This window comes from Erpetoichthys calabaricus, chromosome 4 (genome assembly GCF_900747795.2).
Source record: "Erpetoichthys calabaricus chromosome 4, fErpCal1.3, whole genome shotgun sequence".
Taxonomy (NCBI): Eukaryota; Metazoa; Chordata; class Cladistia; order Polypteriformes; family Polypteridae; genus Erpetoichthys; species Erpetoichthys calabaricus.
Window position 1 is genome coordinate 160,177,831 of NC_041397.2, and position 18,387 is coordinate 160,196,217.

The 18,387-nt window shown below is 37.2% G+C and overlaps 1 protein-coding gene across 2 annotated transcripts in view; it reads left to right on the plus strand.

Annotated features, from left to right (window-relative positions):
- Nucleotides 1-18,387, plus strand: part of urb1 (URB1 ribosome biogenesis homolog) — a 427,266-nt gene that overhangs the window by 388,056 nt on the left and 20,823 nt on the right. For both annotated transcript variants that reach the window (XM_051925732.1, XM_051925734.1), the window contains 6 exons: nucleotides 2,532-2,634; nucleotides 4,101-4,261; nucleotides 9,103-9,214; nucleotides 9,298-9,404; nucleotides 16,465-16,608; nucleotides 16,928-17,037. In XM_051925732.1, the coding sequence (XP_051781692.1) occupies nucleotides 2,532-2,634; nucleotides 4,101-4,261; nucleotides 9,103-9,214; nucleotides 9,298-9,404; nucleotides 16,465-16,608; nucleotides 16,928-17,037 (737 nt within the window). The remainder of the gene's footprint in view (nucleotides 1-2,531; nucleotides 2,635-4,100; nucleotides 4,262-9,102; nucleotides 9,215-9,297; nucleotides 9,405-16,464; nucleotides 16,609-16,927; nucleotides 17,038-18,387) is intronic.

Below are 18,387 nucleotides of genomic sequence, written 5' to 3' on the forward strand. Positions count from 1 at the left end.
TGCGGACAATGGGTCTTTTTACTTGCTTCCTCAGTTGGTTTGCCCAGTTGATTTCATACAAGAGATGCTATTGGCGGATGGCTGAGAAGCTACCCAATCAGAGAACGCAGTTAAGTTCCTGTGTGCTGCTGATTGGCTCAGCAACGGAGTGTTGCATTAACCAGGAAGTCTCATCTCACTCATTCATCATTAACGTGCTAATGCTTCAGGGGCCGTGTCAATGCACCAACAGAAGATGCAAATGATTGCAGAAAAGGTAAAAGTTTTGGATATGCTGAAGGAAGGGAACAGCTACACCGCTCCAGGACATTGATTCTTTTTATTTAAAAAGGAGGAAAAGCATATAAGATCTACTGCCGCATTGTCCTTTAACCAGGGTGCAAAACGAGTTGCAAGTGGACATGATGAGGCAGTAGTCTGGATGGAATCTGCTTTAGGAATCTTTGAAACAAGGTCGACGACGTCATGACCGCCTACAAGCTGCTACGTTTACTTTGCTATACAGTAAGTGTAAACTTATCTACCGATTTCATTTTGCTTAGCAGTTGTCCCTGTTTTTAATAGAGTAAATGGTGGGTTGTAAACAATACAGGGAGGGTTGAAAAATGTCCAAATACTCGTTAAATTATTAAATAAATATAGTGTCCCTACTTCGCGGAAATTCAGTTATCGCGGTCGGCCTTGGAACCTATCTCCCGCGATAAGTGAGGGATTACTGTATATATGTATATGTATATATATGTTTATGTGTGTCTGTGTGTGTGTATATATATCAATATATATGACAGCAACACTCATAACAATGACAACACAATTACATTGACAATCATGTTACATTATTTTTAAAATGTTTCCTTTTCTTTTGCATAACCTCTTTAACACACTACTTCTCCGCTGCGAAGCGCGGGTATTTTGCTAGTAGTAATAATAAGAGCTGCTCACTACTCAAAACGGTAATTCTGGGAAGCACTCAGAATCAAACTGACAACCTCTCGATTATGAGTCAGCAGTTCTTACCGCTGCAATACCCAAGCGGTCGTGTCAGCGTCATACCCTAACCCAATTTCTTTTTCCTTGGTTATATTCTTGAATAAAAGTTCACTTGTTTTGTTATATGTGTACCTTTTGTGACCATGTTTATTTGATATTTGGACTTCGGTCTTCACACATTATACACTTCATGTCAAAATTTTGTCATTAGTACTATAACATGAAAAACGTTTCTGTTTAGGTATGTGTTCAATATTTCCTGTCATCCTGAATTTACCCAGTTCGTTGTTGACACGGAACACACATGAAATGCATGTGTTACAAAAAAGCGATATATTATTTACCCTATATAACTCCAGGCACCTCACAACCAGATAAACAGACTTGAGCTGGGAGAACTTTTTGTCCAACTTGAGCTGTGGTGGTAGGGAATAGCAGTCTGCTTGCTGCTTGTGCTGATCGACACATTTGCAAAACAAACAATGCTAATGGAGAGGTGCGAAGGAATTTGTGTTGGCCCAGATTATGTCTTTTTACGTAGGCTTCAGGGATTCTAGTGTTAATTGTCTTATAAGTAACCGCCAGTCCTTGAAACTCTTTTACCTTCACAGACCTCTACTGACCCCCTGTGGAAATATTTTATAGGTATGATAACTTAATAAGAGCCTATAAAGATTTGGTTGCAACTTAAAGGAAGTAACGAGCATGAATCTATTTAACATACATGAAACTCAGTTCATTACTTATTGTTAAACAACAACATTTATTTTCCTAGTGATAGGATTTAAAAATTCACCGAGCAGAATATAATCCCTGAATAGACACATACAAATTGAGCATATATTCTTCCACACAAACTATTATGAGAAAGAATGGTTAAGAATATTTGGCTATTATAAATGTAATGGCAAGGACAAAAACCCTTCGAGACAAAGACATTATGTCCAAAGTTTACAATGGATATTTGCTTTTAGTTTCTGTTTTCGTAATACTGTATTTACAGATGCGAATGAAAGAATGTGTCAATTTACATTTTTTAGAATGTGTTTGTATCTGCTTCATATTTTACTGTGGTTAGATTTCACTTTTTTTTCTTTCATTTTCAGAGTACTTTATTTTTGCTTATTAAGTAGAAAATAGTTATGCAGAGATCAAAAAGCATTACATTGTTTACACATTCTTGGGTACACTTAAGCTTTTACAGGTATGGGTAAATGTGTTGAAACCAAGTAAACAAAACCCACTACATGAACATGTATAGTACATGTAAATATGTTATTGACCTTTTATGTAGAATTTTAGAATAACATTTAACAAAGTGTACTCAATTCACAATCTAACTAAAAGAAGTTACTGTGGTTTTTATGGTAAATATACAAAAGTCAAACACAATTTGGAAAAAAGCATATACAGAAAGATGCTTAACAATAACTTCATATCTAGTAACAAATGAAGTAAGAGATTGGTTTATGGTGATATACGGAATTTAATGTTTTATTTTTGCAATTCAATGTATATATTGCTACATATTTATTTTTCAGAGTGGGAAGGACGAGATTTTTAAAGATGACAATATAAAGGACTTGGATAGCCTGTATGATCCTTGTTTTCTGTTGCCTGTCTTCAGTACAATAGTTAAATCAGGTGAATTACCACAGATCATCTTGATTACGCTAATTTTTTGTGTTGTTTTGTTTATTTTCTCCTTATAAATTATCTTTGTGTTAGCAGTCTACAGTGCTAATTATTTCTAATTCTGTTATTCTCCAAAGCAGTTAATGGCTACTTTATTAGACTTCCAAAAATTATATAACATTGTTAAAGCCAAGGTAGGTAACAAGCAATATGAAATAAGTTAATATAATACTGTTTTACCATATGATACATAAAAAACATTCTATTGTAAATTGTTTTTGCCAAGAACCTTGGTTCAATAAAATGTGAGTAATATGCAAAGGAATAATTACAATTGTGCAATGAAGATAAGGACTATGTTGCCATATCTTTATTAAATATATTGTTTAATAGGATGAAATAGTTTTTAAGGTCGTGGATATCCAGCAGTCCACATTATGGCAACTATGGCAGAAATGAAATAATTTCAGTTTTGCTGCTTTCTCTCCTGTGTACGCTGTATAATCCTTAAGGAGATGAGAAAACACTAGGGTATCTAAGGATTTCCAGGGCATCTCTTGCCCATGATAACAAATGTACAGTGTGTGAGAATCCACAATAAGAAACACTGAAGAAATAAAAAGTTAGGTATAATGTAAGAAATAAGCATGTTCTCAAAAACAAAAATCACTCAAGGCCATCTAAACATTCTGCAACACTACTAAAAATTGGTTAGTTGAGAACTGACACTGAAGTTTTTATACCTGATAAGAAAATAAAATACTAATACATAAACACCAAAGTTCCTCAAAACTGTGAAGCTAAGTTCAAGAGGTGTCATGGTATATAAAAACTTTTCTGCCATAGGTCTTGGACAGTTTTCCAACACTGAGGAAACAATCAATGCAGACTGTACCAGGATATACTAATGAGGAATATCAATGCATTTGCCTGTTACCTGATGTTCTCTGTTATTTGGCATCTAGATTTGCCAAATCAAATTTTTGTCTTTAGTCTTACTGAAGTGCTGTATTATATTCTGAAGAATGCCATGCAAAGTTATAAAGTAATTTGTAAAGTTATAAATAAATTGAAACAGTAAAGGAGAATGAGCCAAAATGCCTCCAAAACACAGTGCAGGTCTAAACAGTACGTACTAGAGTGGTTTACTTAAGCTCATAAAGGAGATTGCTTTAAAGTTTAATATACTTTTTGCCTTTAAGATACTGAATATTGTTCAATAAAGACACAATAATGCAGTTTTATTTGTGCTGCTTGTTTAATAAAACAAATTGTATCTGTCTTAATACCCTCGAAAGACATAATGACATGACCCTCCTTGAGTGTTCAAATTTCTGGCGCTGTAGATTTATAGTAGTACTTCCTTGAGCATGGCAAAGGTGTTATATAAATAAAATTTATTAATATTATTATTATTATTTTTATTAGTCCCTGGTTATGAGAGATGTGTGGTCATAAATTATTTCTTTTTTCAGACTCTGTGATTGACTGTCAGAAGTTTGTCTACATTAATGCTTTGGGTGTTACAATAGCAGCACTTAGCAGCTATGATGCCAATGTAAGAGCTGCAGCTTATTATGTGTTGGGTTCTTTTTATCTTCAAGTGGAAGCAGCCTTTTTTAAAGAAAAACGACAGGCAAGTAGCACAAATTTATGTATTTATTTTTTTGTTAACATTAAGATTTTAGCAGCACTGTCATGCTTTTGTATGTGGATTTTAATTGTTAATTTCTAATTTCTTACCATTATAATAGTACAGGGCTCAGCGGTTAGTACTGCTGTATCACTGTATTAGTGTCCTAGGTTTAAATTATAGTCATGTGCATGTTGTACTGAATGGCAACTCAAAACTTTGTGTGTGTGCCCTCTGATGTAATAGCACCTTATCCACAGATTGTCTCTGCATTGAATCCACTGACATAGACATGAACTTGAAGTTTTTTTCAGCACAATTAAAATTATATTCAGCCTGGAGTATTTGATCCTGATAGCATTGTACAGTAAACATTTGTGTTGTTACATCAAAGTGTTTCTTCTTTCAAGGTAATATAGCTTTAATCAGACTAATTTAATAACATTTAAGTTGTCTTAGATGTCAGCCACATTCTAGTATGCTCTTTGAGCTCCCAGAGGCTTTTATGACTTCCTTTCTTATAATAACTTAGCTCTTTATAACCACAGGAATATGTGTTTGTAATGAGATGCTACCTATTAAAATACATTTTTTTTCTGTTTGATGAATACTTTACCCTTTTGTTCCTGTAGATAATTCCCTTGTTATGAAGTGTGAACATTAGAACAATCTAGACTAGAACAGGCTACTCAGCCCGATCAAAGCTCACCAGCCTGTCCACTTAATTCTTCTAAAAATTATAAAGTCTAGTTTTGAAAGTCTTTAAAGTCTTACTGTTTTTCCATGCTACTTGGTAGCTTATTCCAAGCGTCTATAGTCTTCTGTGTAAAGTAAAACCTTCTAATGTTTGTGTGAAATTTACGCTTAAGTTTCCAGCTACATTCCTGTGTTCTTGATGATCTCATTTTAAAGTAACAGTCTTGATTCACTATCACTTCTTAATCATCTTTTCCTTAAACTGAAAAGGCTCAGCTCTTTTAGTCTTTTTTCATAATACCTCCCCTGTAGCTGTGGAATGAGCCTAGTTGCTCTTCTGTGGACCTTTTTCTAGCACTGCTATGTCCTTTTTGTAGACTGGAGACCAAAACTGCACAAAGTACTCCAGATGAGGCGTCACTAGTATATTATGAAGCTTGAGATATAACCTGACATTCATTTTGCCTTCTTAATGGCTTCTGAACACTGTCTGGAAGTTGATAGCATAGAGTCCACTATGACTCCTAAATCCTTCTCATAAGGTGTACTCTCAATTTTCAGACCTCCCATTGTGTATTCAGACCTAACATTTTTACTTCCTATATTTAATACCTTACATTTACTGACATAAAATTTCGTCTGTCACAAATCTGCCCAAGCCTGTATGCTGTCCAAGTCCTTCTGTAATGATATAATGGATTCCAAAGTATCTGCCAATCTACTTGTCTTGGCATCATCTGCAAAGTTAACCACCTTGTACTTATATTCCTATCCAAATCATTTATTTATATTAAAAATGGCAGCAGCCCCTACCACTGACCCCTGTCGAACACCACCCTTAACATCAGCCGGTTGAAAGCTTGCTTTCATTTTACTTTTTTCTGAACCTTTTTTGTTGAACATCTGTTCTTAAAAGCCTGAACTATTCCTTTAACCTCACAAGAATACAACTTGTTTTGCAAACACAGCTTTTCTGCTTCTTTAGAATATATTTAAAAGTGCTCAAATTAGTCTCTTTTTTTACTATTCTGTAAATTTAACATACAGTCATCCTACTTAAAACACATAATGCATAACGTTATCATAATAAATTTTAGCTGTGAATGTGACTGTTGTGTGACAGATCACTTCATCTTTCTGTGTCAGCCATTATTTAAGATAGTTACTTATTAATGTTAAGTGAAAAAGCAGTATTTATTGCTTTAAAAAATATGTGGATAAGATCAAAATACTCAGTGTTTGGGTATCATCTTTTGTTTACAAGTATATGTAATTATCCATGTATTCACTTTCCAAATCTGCTTATACAATTACATTATACATGGTTTTGGTTTGGGGTTTTAAAGAACATTGTACAAGATAAAAGTTAACCATGGCCTGACTATATTAACTCAGAGAACCAGATTTGCTTAGAAATTACTAATTTAAAGATGCAAGTCAACATAATCAGCATATTTTTTTATTGTTGAAGGAATCCATAATATCCAGAAAAATCTAACCAATCATTTACAGAACATGCAGAGTTCACATGCAGCACATGGTACCAGGCCTTAACACTAAATTCCTTAAGCCTATGAAAAAAATTGTAATCCCGGCCCACCTTAAATCCCTTCCCACCTCTACCATCAGCGTCTTTTGTTTTGTAAATGTGTCGATCAATACAAGCAGCCTGCTGTCCCATCCCCCAACCTTGACGGAGCTCAGCTCATGGGCAGAGAGTTCTCCCAGCTCAAGCCAAGGCTCCTTATCTGCGTGTGATGTGCCTGGGGTTGTATAGGGTAAACAGTACAGTATATTGTTGTTTGGAAAACATGCATTTCATGTGTGTTCAGTGTCTACGAAGACCTGGGAAAGTATAGGATGAAAAGAAATGCTGAACACATACCTAAACCAGAAACTTTTTCCATGTTATACTAATAATGATGAGAAGTGTATAATGTGTGAATACTTTAGTCCAGATATCAAGTAAACATATGCACTTTTATTCAAGAATATAACCAAGCAAAAAAAGCATTTGATTTACATGTGGCTGTCAATGAGACTCAAGCTCAAATGTCAGTCGACAGGGAATTTACACGTATTCTTGAATGGTGCAGAGGCAGGAATTGCTGCCAGGTTCGATACAGGGCCCTCCGTGTTCAGTATCATGTACCATAACGCGGAGTACAGGCAAGATCGAAAAAAAAATGTTCAAATGACATAGTGTACAGGCAAGATCGAACAATCAAAGGTTCTTCTTTTTGGGGGAATACACCGTCAGCACAGCGCTCTCAAATCTAAATACTAGTCTGGCATATTGGTCTTGTATTGAAGTGACTTTAGTATCAGGTGGAAGTCCCATTTTACTTATGGTTCCCTGCAGAATTGCGTTGTGTCACAGTAGTCTATTAGCCAGCGAAAGAACTATGAAGAAGCTATCTGTTGCTATGGTCCTGCCTTTGTCTAGTCTTATAGCGGTCACGGGACATTGTATCTTTGATTGCCGGTACAACAAATGGTTCTGAGCAGGCATCAGCCACAGCGCTGCTCTTATGAAAAGAATGGAGATAAATGCGATCAACTCGGAGGGTGAGGGGCACGTTCATTGTACCACATGAAAGTCACTGAGAAAATAAAAGTGAATAATAAAAATATAAATCAAATATGTGTTTATATTATATTGTACAAATAATAATAATAATAGCAGCTCACTACTGAAAACACGGAGTGCCCGGTCTCAAACCTGGGACCTTCGGGTTATAAGGCAGCAGTTCTTACCAATGCACCATTCAAGAATACATGTAAATTCCCTGTCCATTGACATTTGAGCTTGAGTTTTTAACTCATTGACAGTCACATGTAAATCGAATGCTTTTGTTTCGCTTATATTCTTGAATAAAAGCACACGTTTATTTGATATTTGGAGAGAAGTCTTTACACATTATACATTTCTCATTATTATTAGTATACCGTGGAAAAAGTTTCTGCTTTAGGTTTATATTCAGTATTTCTTGCATTTCTCACATTTCCTTTCATCATACACTTACCCAGATCTTTGTAATCTTTGTAGACACGGAACACACATGAAATCCATGTATTCCAAATAATGATATAGTGTATTATTTACCCTATACAACTTCAGGCACATCACACACAGATAAGGAGCCTTGGCTTGAGCTGGGAGAACTTTTTGCCCGTGAGCTGAGTTTCATCAAGGCGGGGGATGGAACAGCAGGCTGCTTGCAGCTTGTGCTAATCAACGCATTTACAAAACAAAAGACGCTGTTGGTAAGAGGTGTGAAGGGATTTAAGGTGGGCCGGGATTACAAGGTTTTTCGTAGGCTTCAGGAATTCTAGTGTTAAGGCTTGAACTTTGTACTTTGGAGCTGTGTAACAGTAAAGGTTAACCAAAGTATCACTTTGCTGCCTTTAAATCAATCATCAAATAACATTGGCAGCATTTTTTTTTATAAATGCGAGATTAGTACAATTATTGTGAAACACTATTACAAGTAGTTATACACACTCAACCAGCTACAGTATTTGAGTTGTATGAACTAATGATATAGGAATGACATACTCATATTCAGCAGTTGCTTCATTACTACTAAGGTCGCTGGTATTTTTTCCCCTTACAGTTGTATTCCTGTTCCACATAATTTTTGCACCAGTAATCAAGTTGGTAGATTTTAATTCAATTTAATTTGAAACAACTGCTGCATGGAAGAATCTTCATTTTGTTTTATGAGAGAATGTAAAATGATTTTTACATTGACACATTTTGAACATAATGCCAGTTTTTAAAATCAATGACTGTACAATCTCTGTGTTCTGAACAATAGCACCATCATGTAAAAGAACTGATAATTTGAATATTTACTCTTTCATTTTGTTATTTTTATTTTTGCAATGGTTGTAATTATTTTGTTTTAAACTATTAATGAATCGCAACATTTTGCTTGGCCATGTACTATTGCCAGACCTCCTATAAAATTATTAAATGATCTGTCATCTAGATTGTTCTAATCATCTCTCATTATCTGATATAAGCATCTGTTACTGAGGACATAACAAGAAACTTCTCTTAATGTTTATTTTTAAATTTAATTCAAAGATCTTTTTCAGGTATTTGTATAAAAAATATTAAATTTCTTTTTTTGTTGTTTTAGTTACTTTGCCTACTGGATGCTTTTAAAAATGGAATTCGACAAAAGAACTCCTGTGTACCATTTTCCTTGGCAGTTTACATTGCCAAAACTGCCCAGCAAATTTTTAAGCCAGGTGATGTATATTTTAGTCATTGGTTGAATACATGTTTTATATAGAAGTTTATTTAACATTGTCATTTGTTTCTTTCATTTAAGGCGAATACATGTATCTTGCAATCAACAAATTTCTGCTATCTCATCAATACCTTGATATTAAAAAAGTCCCCGGATTTTTTAAGATGTTTTACAACTCTGATTTAGAGGTAGGAATTTTAATATCCTAAACGTATTTTTTGCTAATTTTTTGGTATGGCATCTATGATACAAAAATATTCTATTGAGTTTCTTTCATTGGACAAAGGGTTAGTTATAGATTTTAATTACTGTAAAAATTAAGCTGAAGTCACTGACTGGTAACTTGCTTTGTGCTATTGTTTTTCATTTTAATACTTGGTTTCCTTTTTCTCATTATAAGACTATTGGGACATATTTGACATACATAGAGTAGCTTTATTATTTAGTAAAGAAACTCTTTTCTAGGCACATGCCAGCTCTTTCCTTATACACACCCTTATATAAATTATTAAAGACAATCCTTAAATAAAATCATTCACATGAGAAAATAACATACAGTGTAATAAATAAAAATATATGTTTTTTTAATGTTTGCATATTTTAACTGTAGGCATCAGTAGTATATTTATTTTTGCAATTTTTAAAGAATTCAGTAAGAGATGTATCATAAAGTTTCACCTTACCTGACATTGTAGCATTAGTGCAAGGAAGAAATCTACTTAGTGCCAAGCAATGTTGAAATTGTAGGACTGTTTCAGCATGCCATGTAGATATATGATCCAGTTATATAGAAGTAAACTAGAGAAAAACATCTTATTCAGGGCATGTGAGAATACTACATATTTTCAAAGGCAAGGAATGAATGGTCAGAGTATAAATTCACAGCCATAATAGTCTGGGAGAGTTAAGATTGCCTCATCACTTGGACATAAAAAAAAGAATACATTTCATTATCATAAGCTTAACACTAGAATTCCTGAAGCCTACGAAAATATTAATAATGCCAGGCCACCTTAAATTCCCTCGCACCTCCTCATCAGCGTCTTTATTGTGCAAATGTGTCAGTCAGCATAAGCTGCAAGCACCCTGCTCATTCATCCCCCACCAAGGCAGTCTCTTTATCTGGGTGTGAGGTGTTTGAAATTATATAGTGTAAATGATGCATTGTTATTTGGAATACATACATTTCTTGTGTGTTCTGTGTCTACAACGATCTGTGTAAATGTAGGATGAAAGGAAATGCAAGGCAAGAAATGTTGAACACATAACTAAACAGAAACTTTTTTCATGTTATAGTAATAATGACAAAATGCTGACGTGAAGTGTACAATATGTGAAGACTGAAGTCCAAATATCAAATAAACACTTTCGCAAAAGGTATAACAAAACAAGTGCGCCTTTATTCAAGAATATAACTGAAGAAAAGGAAGCCTTTGCCAACTTCAACATCCATCCATCCATCCATCCATTTTCCAACCCGCTGAATCCGAACACAGGGTCACGGGGGTCTGCTGGAGCCAATCCCAGCCAACACAGGGCACAAGGCAGGAACCAATCCTGGGCAGGGTGCCAACCAACCGCAGGACACACACAAACACACCCACACACCAAGCACACACTAGGGCCAATTTAGAATCGCCAATCCACCTAACCTGCATGTCTTTGGACTGTGGGAGGAAACCGGAGCGCCCGGAGGAAACCCACGCAGACACGGGGAGAACATGCAAACTCCACGCAGGGAGGACCCGGGAAGCGAACCCGGGTCCCCAGGTCACCCAACTGCGAGGCAGCAGCGCTACCCACTGCGCCACCGTGCCGCCCCCCAACTTCAACAGTCATAGGAAAATGCCAAGAAGAATGCTGATGCTCTGTTTTCTCATCACTGTACTCCTGGATCAACTTGTCTCGGATATGAGTTTCTGTGAAAAACTGAGACCAGGTCTCCTTTTTGCTTACAGGCAAACTGTTCATTTTTATTACTCTGTACAGGTATTCAGAAAAGATGGATAAAACTTTCTCTTCACTCTGACAGAGGAAGCATAGCAGTCCCAACTTAAAACGGCACATTCTCTTAGGCAGCCATCTCTGTAAGCCTAAATACTTTTAAAGGCTTCAACCATTAGACTGTGTGCAGCTGATCCAATGTGAATTTGTTTGTTGTGTTTCATTTTGCAAAAGCTTCCTTGTGTGGAGCTTATTTTCTAGTGTCATATTATCTAGCCATTCTTTTCGGGCTAACAAGTTGAATAACTCACCCTCCTGGTCACAATGTAAAATAAATTATATATATAAAATATAGTGGAACGAGCCCCGGACACAGACAGGTAGACATGTTTAAAGTCACCACCACACGTTTATTTATAACTACTATACAGTAATCCCTCGCTATATCGCACTTCACCTTACGCAGCTTCACTCTATCGCGGATTTTATATGTAAGCATATTTAAATATATATCGCAGATTTTTTGCTGGTTCGTGGATTTCTGCGGACAATGGGTCTTTTAATTTCTGGTACATGCTTCCTCAGTTGGTTTGTCCAGTTGATTTCATACAAGGGACGCTATTGGCAGATGGCTGAGAAGCTACCCAACTTACTTTTCTCTCTCTCTCTCTTGCTCTGACATTCTTTGATCCTGACGTAGGGGGATTGAGCAGGGGGGCTGTTCGCACACCTAGACGATACGGACGCTCGTCTAAAAATGCTGAAAGATTATCTTCACTTTGCTCCCTTCTGTGCAGCTGCTTCGTGAAGCGACATGCTGCACGGAGCTTCGCGTACTTAAAAGCTCAAAGGGCACATATTGATTTTTGATTGTTTGTTTTTCTCTGTCTCTCTCTCTCTCTCTCTCTCTCTGCTCCTGACGGAGGGGGTGTGAGCTGCCGCCTTCAACAGCTTTGTGCCGTGCGGTGCTTCGCATACTTAAAAGCCAAACAGCCCTATTGATTTGTTTGCTTTTCTCTCTCTTTCTGACATTCTGTGCTCCTGACGTGCACTCCTTTGAAGAGGAAGATATGTTTGCATTCTTTTAATTGTGAGACTGAACTGTCATCTCTGTCTTGTCATGGAGCACAGTTTAAACTTTTGAAAAAGAGACAAATGTTTGTTTGCAGTGTTTGAATAACGTTCCTGTCTCTCTACAACCTCCTGTGTTTCTGTGCAAATCTGTGACCCAAGCATGACAATATAAAAATAACCATATAAACATATGGTTTGTACTTCGCGGATTTTCACCTTTTGCGGGGGGTTCTGGAACGCAACCCCCGCGATGGAGGAGGGATTACTGTATACAATAATAAGTGCACACAACCCACAAACTCTCCCAAAGTCCAGGCCTCTCTATCCAATGCCTCCTTTCTCCTGACTGCCTCCATTCCTCTCCTCCTGAGCTCTGTCCTCTTCCACCCGACTCCAGCCATCGAATGGAGGGAGGCGGCTCCTTTTATAGTCACCCAGATGTGCTCCAGGAGCCTCCCGACAATCTTCCGCCGGCACTCCTCAGTGTGACGGAAGTGCTGGATGCGCACCCGGAAGCACTTCCGGGTGTGGCAGAAGTGCTGAGGTCCAGGGCTCCATAGGCATTGGGGTGCCCCCTGGCGGTGACCACGGGCCCCTGCAGGGCTGAGTTTCAAAGCTCTGTACCCGTGGTCCCCATAGCCACCAGGGCGGTCGCCCCCACGTGGTGTGGGGGAGGCATAAGCCCTCCTCCGGTCCTCCTGGGCGTCCCGGCCGGGTACCACCCCCAGCCACCTGTGACAATATATATATATATATATATATATATATATATATATATATATATATATATATATACAGTGATCCCTCGCTATATCGTGCTTCGCCTTTCGCGGCTTCACTCCATCGCGGATTTTATATGTAAGCATATTAAATATATATCACGGATTTTTCGCTGCTTCGCGGGTTTCTGCGGACAATGGGTCTTTTAATTTCTGGCACATGCTTCCTCAGTTGGTTTGCCCAGTTGATTTCATACAAGGGACGCTATTGGCAGATGGCTGAGAAACTACCCAACTTACTTTCTCTCTCTCTCTCTCTCTCTCTTGCGCTGACGTAGGGGGGTGTGAGCAGGGGGGCTGTGTGCAGCTGCTTCCTGAAGGACGTGCTGCACAGTGCTTCGCATACTTAAAAGCTCAAAGGGCACGTATTGATTTTTGACTTTGTTTTTCTGTGGCTCTCTCTCTGTCTCTTCCTGCTCCTGACAGAGGGGGTGTGAGCTGCCGCCTTCAACAGCTTTGTACCGGCGGTGCTTCGCATACTTAAAAGCCAAAAAGCACTATTGATTTTTTTTTTTTTGACTGCTTGCTTTGCACTCCTTTGAAAAGGAAGATATGTTTGCATTCTTTTAATTGTGAGACAGAACTGTCATCTCTGTCTTGTCATGGAGCACAGTTTAAACTTTTGAAAAAGAGACAAATGTTTGTTTGCAGTGTTTGAATAACGTTCCTGTCTCTCTACAACCTCCTGTGTTTCTGCGCAAATCTGTGACCCAAGCATGACATTCTAAAAATAACCATATAAACATATGGTTTCTACTTCGCGGATTTTCCTATTTCGCGGGTGGCTCTGGAACGCAACCCCCGCGATGGAGGAGGGATTACTGTATATATATATATATATATATAATATACACACACACACACACACACAGTATTGTGTAGACTGTTTTTCACAGATGTATTAGTTTTAGAGTTATTTATCCATTTTTTTTTCCAGAAACAAAATACCTCTTTTAACTGTTTATTTTCTAATATTTATATTCTCCGATGTGTAATGTGTATGGCAGGCAGCTTGATAATCAGGATCCCATTTTTAATAAATAAATAATGGAACGGCTGTCTCTGTCTCTGCGAGTGCAAATTCAGGCAACTGCGGGAGGTTAGTAAGGTAGCTGGAGCAAAGCGCACCTGCACGTGGGGGTGCGGTCTGTCCCACTTGCCTTATCAACTTTCTGCGGTTCACAGTGGAGGCACTGCACTCCACAGAGTCATGAGGGGAAAAAGAAAAGGAGAACCGAGAGAGAGAAAAAAGGACGGAGGTTAAAGCTAGGAAAAGAGAGACAAGTGCAGGAGTGAGCTGGTGTAAGAGAGAAGCAGGCACACGGGAATGGAGCCCCAGGGGAGGAGCGTGTGTGGCCACCACTTAGCTGAAGGGTCACTACTACTGAGCAGGGTCTGGCAGCTCACTGTGAAACGGTTGGTTGATGGTTGGGGAGACTGTCCAGGAGTGAAAAGGTGTCTGTGTCTGTTGGTTGACGGCACTCCAAGCTGCAGGGTTCAGGTAGGATAAACCAAAGAGTTGTTGGTTTTTAAAGGGAAGCAATTTGGACTGAGAATGTTAAAGGAGACTCCTGCATTGTTTTAACCTTGTTTTTAATGGATTATTTCTTTGGATTTTTAACCTCCACTAGCACTGCATTTTTCTTTATTGGATTATTTATTTATTGAATGCTTTTGTTGCACTGCATTTGGACACTGTTTGACTGTTTTTTAATAAAGACACTGAGCACTTTTTACACCTTCCCTTTGCTTTTTGTGTGTGTTTGTCCTCATCTGCCAAGCTCATCCCGGTCTTGACTATCGACGGTGGGAGCACGGACCCGACCCACACCATCACATTGTTCTGTCAAAAAATAAGAATGAGAATGTGGTTTCATTTTAGTACATACGTTTATTTTGGTATGCTTTATATAGACCTTTTAAAATATCTCTAATGGAAGATGCATTTACAGTACACCCCAAAATTTGCGGGGGTTACGTTCCTAGAGCACCCGCGAATTGTGAAAAACCATGACTTTTGGATGTTGTTAAAAAATGCCTTTTAAATGCTTATTTTTATAGTTTCAACCCTAAATACAGTATGCCCCCAAAACACTTTAATTTTGCTGCAAACGCAGCTTAATACATTAATACATTACCTAAAAAATTACCTTAATATATTACCTAAAAACAGAATGTAAAGGTAAACCCATCTACTGTACAGTACTGTACTGCTATTTCTCCCGAGGTGCTAGAATGTAAAATACCAATGTTACTGCTATATGTACTGTAATTCATGCAAGCGCATTTTCTTTGGTATGCGCTGTCATTTTCTTTGTTATAAGTAGATTAAATACATAATAATTTCATTTAATAAAAATACAGTAAAATGTACGGGTACTCACCAATGATGAATGATATTGATGATGATGATGAAGTAGCTTTAAAACTTTAGTAGATTTAAAACTCCTCGGGTGGCACCTCTTCTTCAGGCGCTTCAGGAGGAGTCGTATCTTTGTATGGGTCTTATTCTGGTGGGGTTTTGTGCTGGCTTTTCTTTATAAGTTTCAGGAACATTGTGATAGGAAGTTGCTACATTGTCTCCTGTAGCGAACTGCTGGTACAATTTCCGTGCTTTGTCATGGATGATGTTACCGTCTTCCTGCAGTCGGTGATCCACAGTGCCAAGGCAGGTTCTATCCTGACGATATTTTTATTCTTTACGGTCTTTTCCTTTTTGGCACTATAACAGAAACTTACAGATACGGTACTCCAGATCGCTGCTTCATTCTTCTTTATGTAGCATACAGTGCTTTCATTAATGCCATAGTGGTGCGCTACTGCAGCATAACGTTTTAGTTCCTGGAGCAAATCAACCTTCTCCTGGAGTGTTTTAAACTTCTTCTGGTGCTTAGACTCAGTTCCAGGAGCCTTAGAAGGTGCAGAGCGGTTCAACAGTAATAATAAAATAAGTAACAAAATGGAAAACATGAGGACACTCAGCTGGAGATGCGTCACAAAGCAGCAGTCAATCATCAGCAAGGAGAAATGAATAACGCTCTCGGATTGGCTACTTTCACCATCCCAAACCACGTTTCCCTCAGCGGTTGCTTCCTGTTCTCTCTACAGCACAGTATTGCCATGAAAAAAGCCATAAAAAATTGCGGAGGATATTTGCACTTTCCGCTAACAATTAATAGTTAGGTTCTAAGAAAAAATCCGCGAATGACTGAGTCCGCGAACCCTGAACCGCGAATTCGCGGGGGTCTACTGTACTTCCAATTCCTGTATTATATCGAGAAATCTTGTATGGTGTCTTTTTGAAGGTGACTTACATTTGAAACAGGAAATTCTATGGTGAAATATATTCTTTTCTTGGTTTCTCAAAAATGTTTCAGAACATAAATTGCATTATTAATTTGCTTTGTTCTTTTTTTTTTTTTTTTTTTTTATATAAACCTTCTGTTGACAGCACAGGATGGAACGTGAGTGGATTCTGAACTTGTTAGCTGAAGGAATGAAAGACAGATACAGCTATGAGATATACAGTTCTCAGAGAATTTTCCAAGTTCTTTTAGCGTTCTTCAGCTGTCCTCTTTCTGATGAATCGGCCAAGGTAAACTTCCGTGAAGCAGTTGTATATGTCATCCTTGAAAATGACAAAGTATTCATAGCATTTTGTACTGTTCTTAATATACTAACTACTGCTTCACTGATTATATCCAGTACCATGATCCTTGCAATGTAGCAGTAACCCACTAAAATAATTAATACACCCACATACTTTGCTCAAAATTAACACATTTCAAATATATTTGAATGTTAAAGTGAATACCAGCATATGCTATCCTTATAGGCATTACCACATTAACAGAAAGGTGTAGTTTATACTTCAATTTGTATTAATCTGCCATTAATTGATTGTTTTATTTTAGAATCAAATTCTGGATATTCTGATGAATGCTGCACAGGTAACTAAAGCTGCCTATGAACTTATCAGAGATCATGGAATTTTAGGCTGGATACTGAGCATTCTTCAGCAAAGGTATTTTAACATACAGTTTGTAAGTTGTTTAAGGCATTAATAAATTTAGGAATATTCTAAAATGAGTTAGTTTGTCTGGCAAAAGTATTTTGACATACAGTTTAAGTTGTGTAAGGCATTCATAAATTTAGGAATATTCTAAAATGAGTTAGTTTATCTGAAGTATTTACTATATGGGAAACACATTTGTGAAACTTTTTATGATGAAATGTTCTTATATGTAAATGTGTTTGTTTGGGAAATTCATTTATATTCCCTTTATCTGGTTGGTTTGATAAAGTAAATGTGAGTTCATCCTGCATAAAAGTTATTCAGGGCTGTGTAGAGACGCACTGAAAACTGCTGACCACAGTAAAGTAATCAGCAGTAAGAAATCAATACCATGATTTTTATTTTAAAAAATATAAGTTTATGTTTATACCATAAACTGTACATATTGCTGCTCAAACAGTGCAAATTACTATGTTAATCAGTGAAGCTACAAATTACAAGTATTACAATTTTTTAAGAAAGAATTCATTTTTAAGTAAAAGCAGGGATCCACTGTGGTAACGTCTTACATAATTTTAAAACTTCAAACACCTATTTAAATCATAAACTGCAATCTTACTATGTGCATGATACCACTGGGGTAGCAGATTGTTTTGCGTAATGAGTAGTGGAGGATTTCGTAAACACAAACATGAGCTGCTAACACAATTACTATACCACTTAGGTGGGGAGAGGGAGAGAGAGAGAGAGAGAGGTGGCTATAAGCCATACCCAGGCATATTTAGCATGCACGTTTTATGTTCAGTGCTTGCTTACAGAGTAATACAGTAAACTCTACACCAATAATGCTTCATATTATAAAGCAGTGATGAAGTACAGCACATTCTGTCAGAAAACCGATGCATTGCATACTGTACTTGGCAAAGAAACACACTCCTCAAGTCAATTAAAAAAACACATTTACTTGTAATGTGATCCGCCAATATTAGTATGTATAATAAATGTCCCTTGAGAGTTTAATTTCATTGATTACAACACAAAGTGACAACTGGGTGTTTATCGTGTCTGAAAACAAACTCTTCAATCATAAAAAGCTTAGGAGGAGGTAACAAAACGTTTCCAAATTAATAAAATATGTGAAAATAACATAGTGTAGTTTAAATAGTGAAGTTCATTTTTTTAGTTAGTCATCTTAGCTTTTAGTTTCTCCATTAGAGATAGAGTATGTGACCTAGAAAAAGCAATCACATGCTGCTTTTAACTAAGGGCAACACCTAGCCTATTAAATGAGTATAGCTTGGATTGAGTAGAATGGCAATGCCAATTGTCCTCTAAGTGACAGTATGCTAATGTAAAATG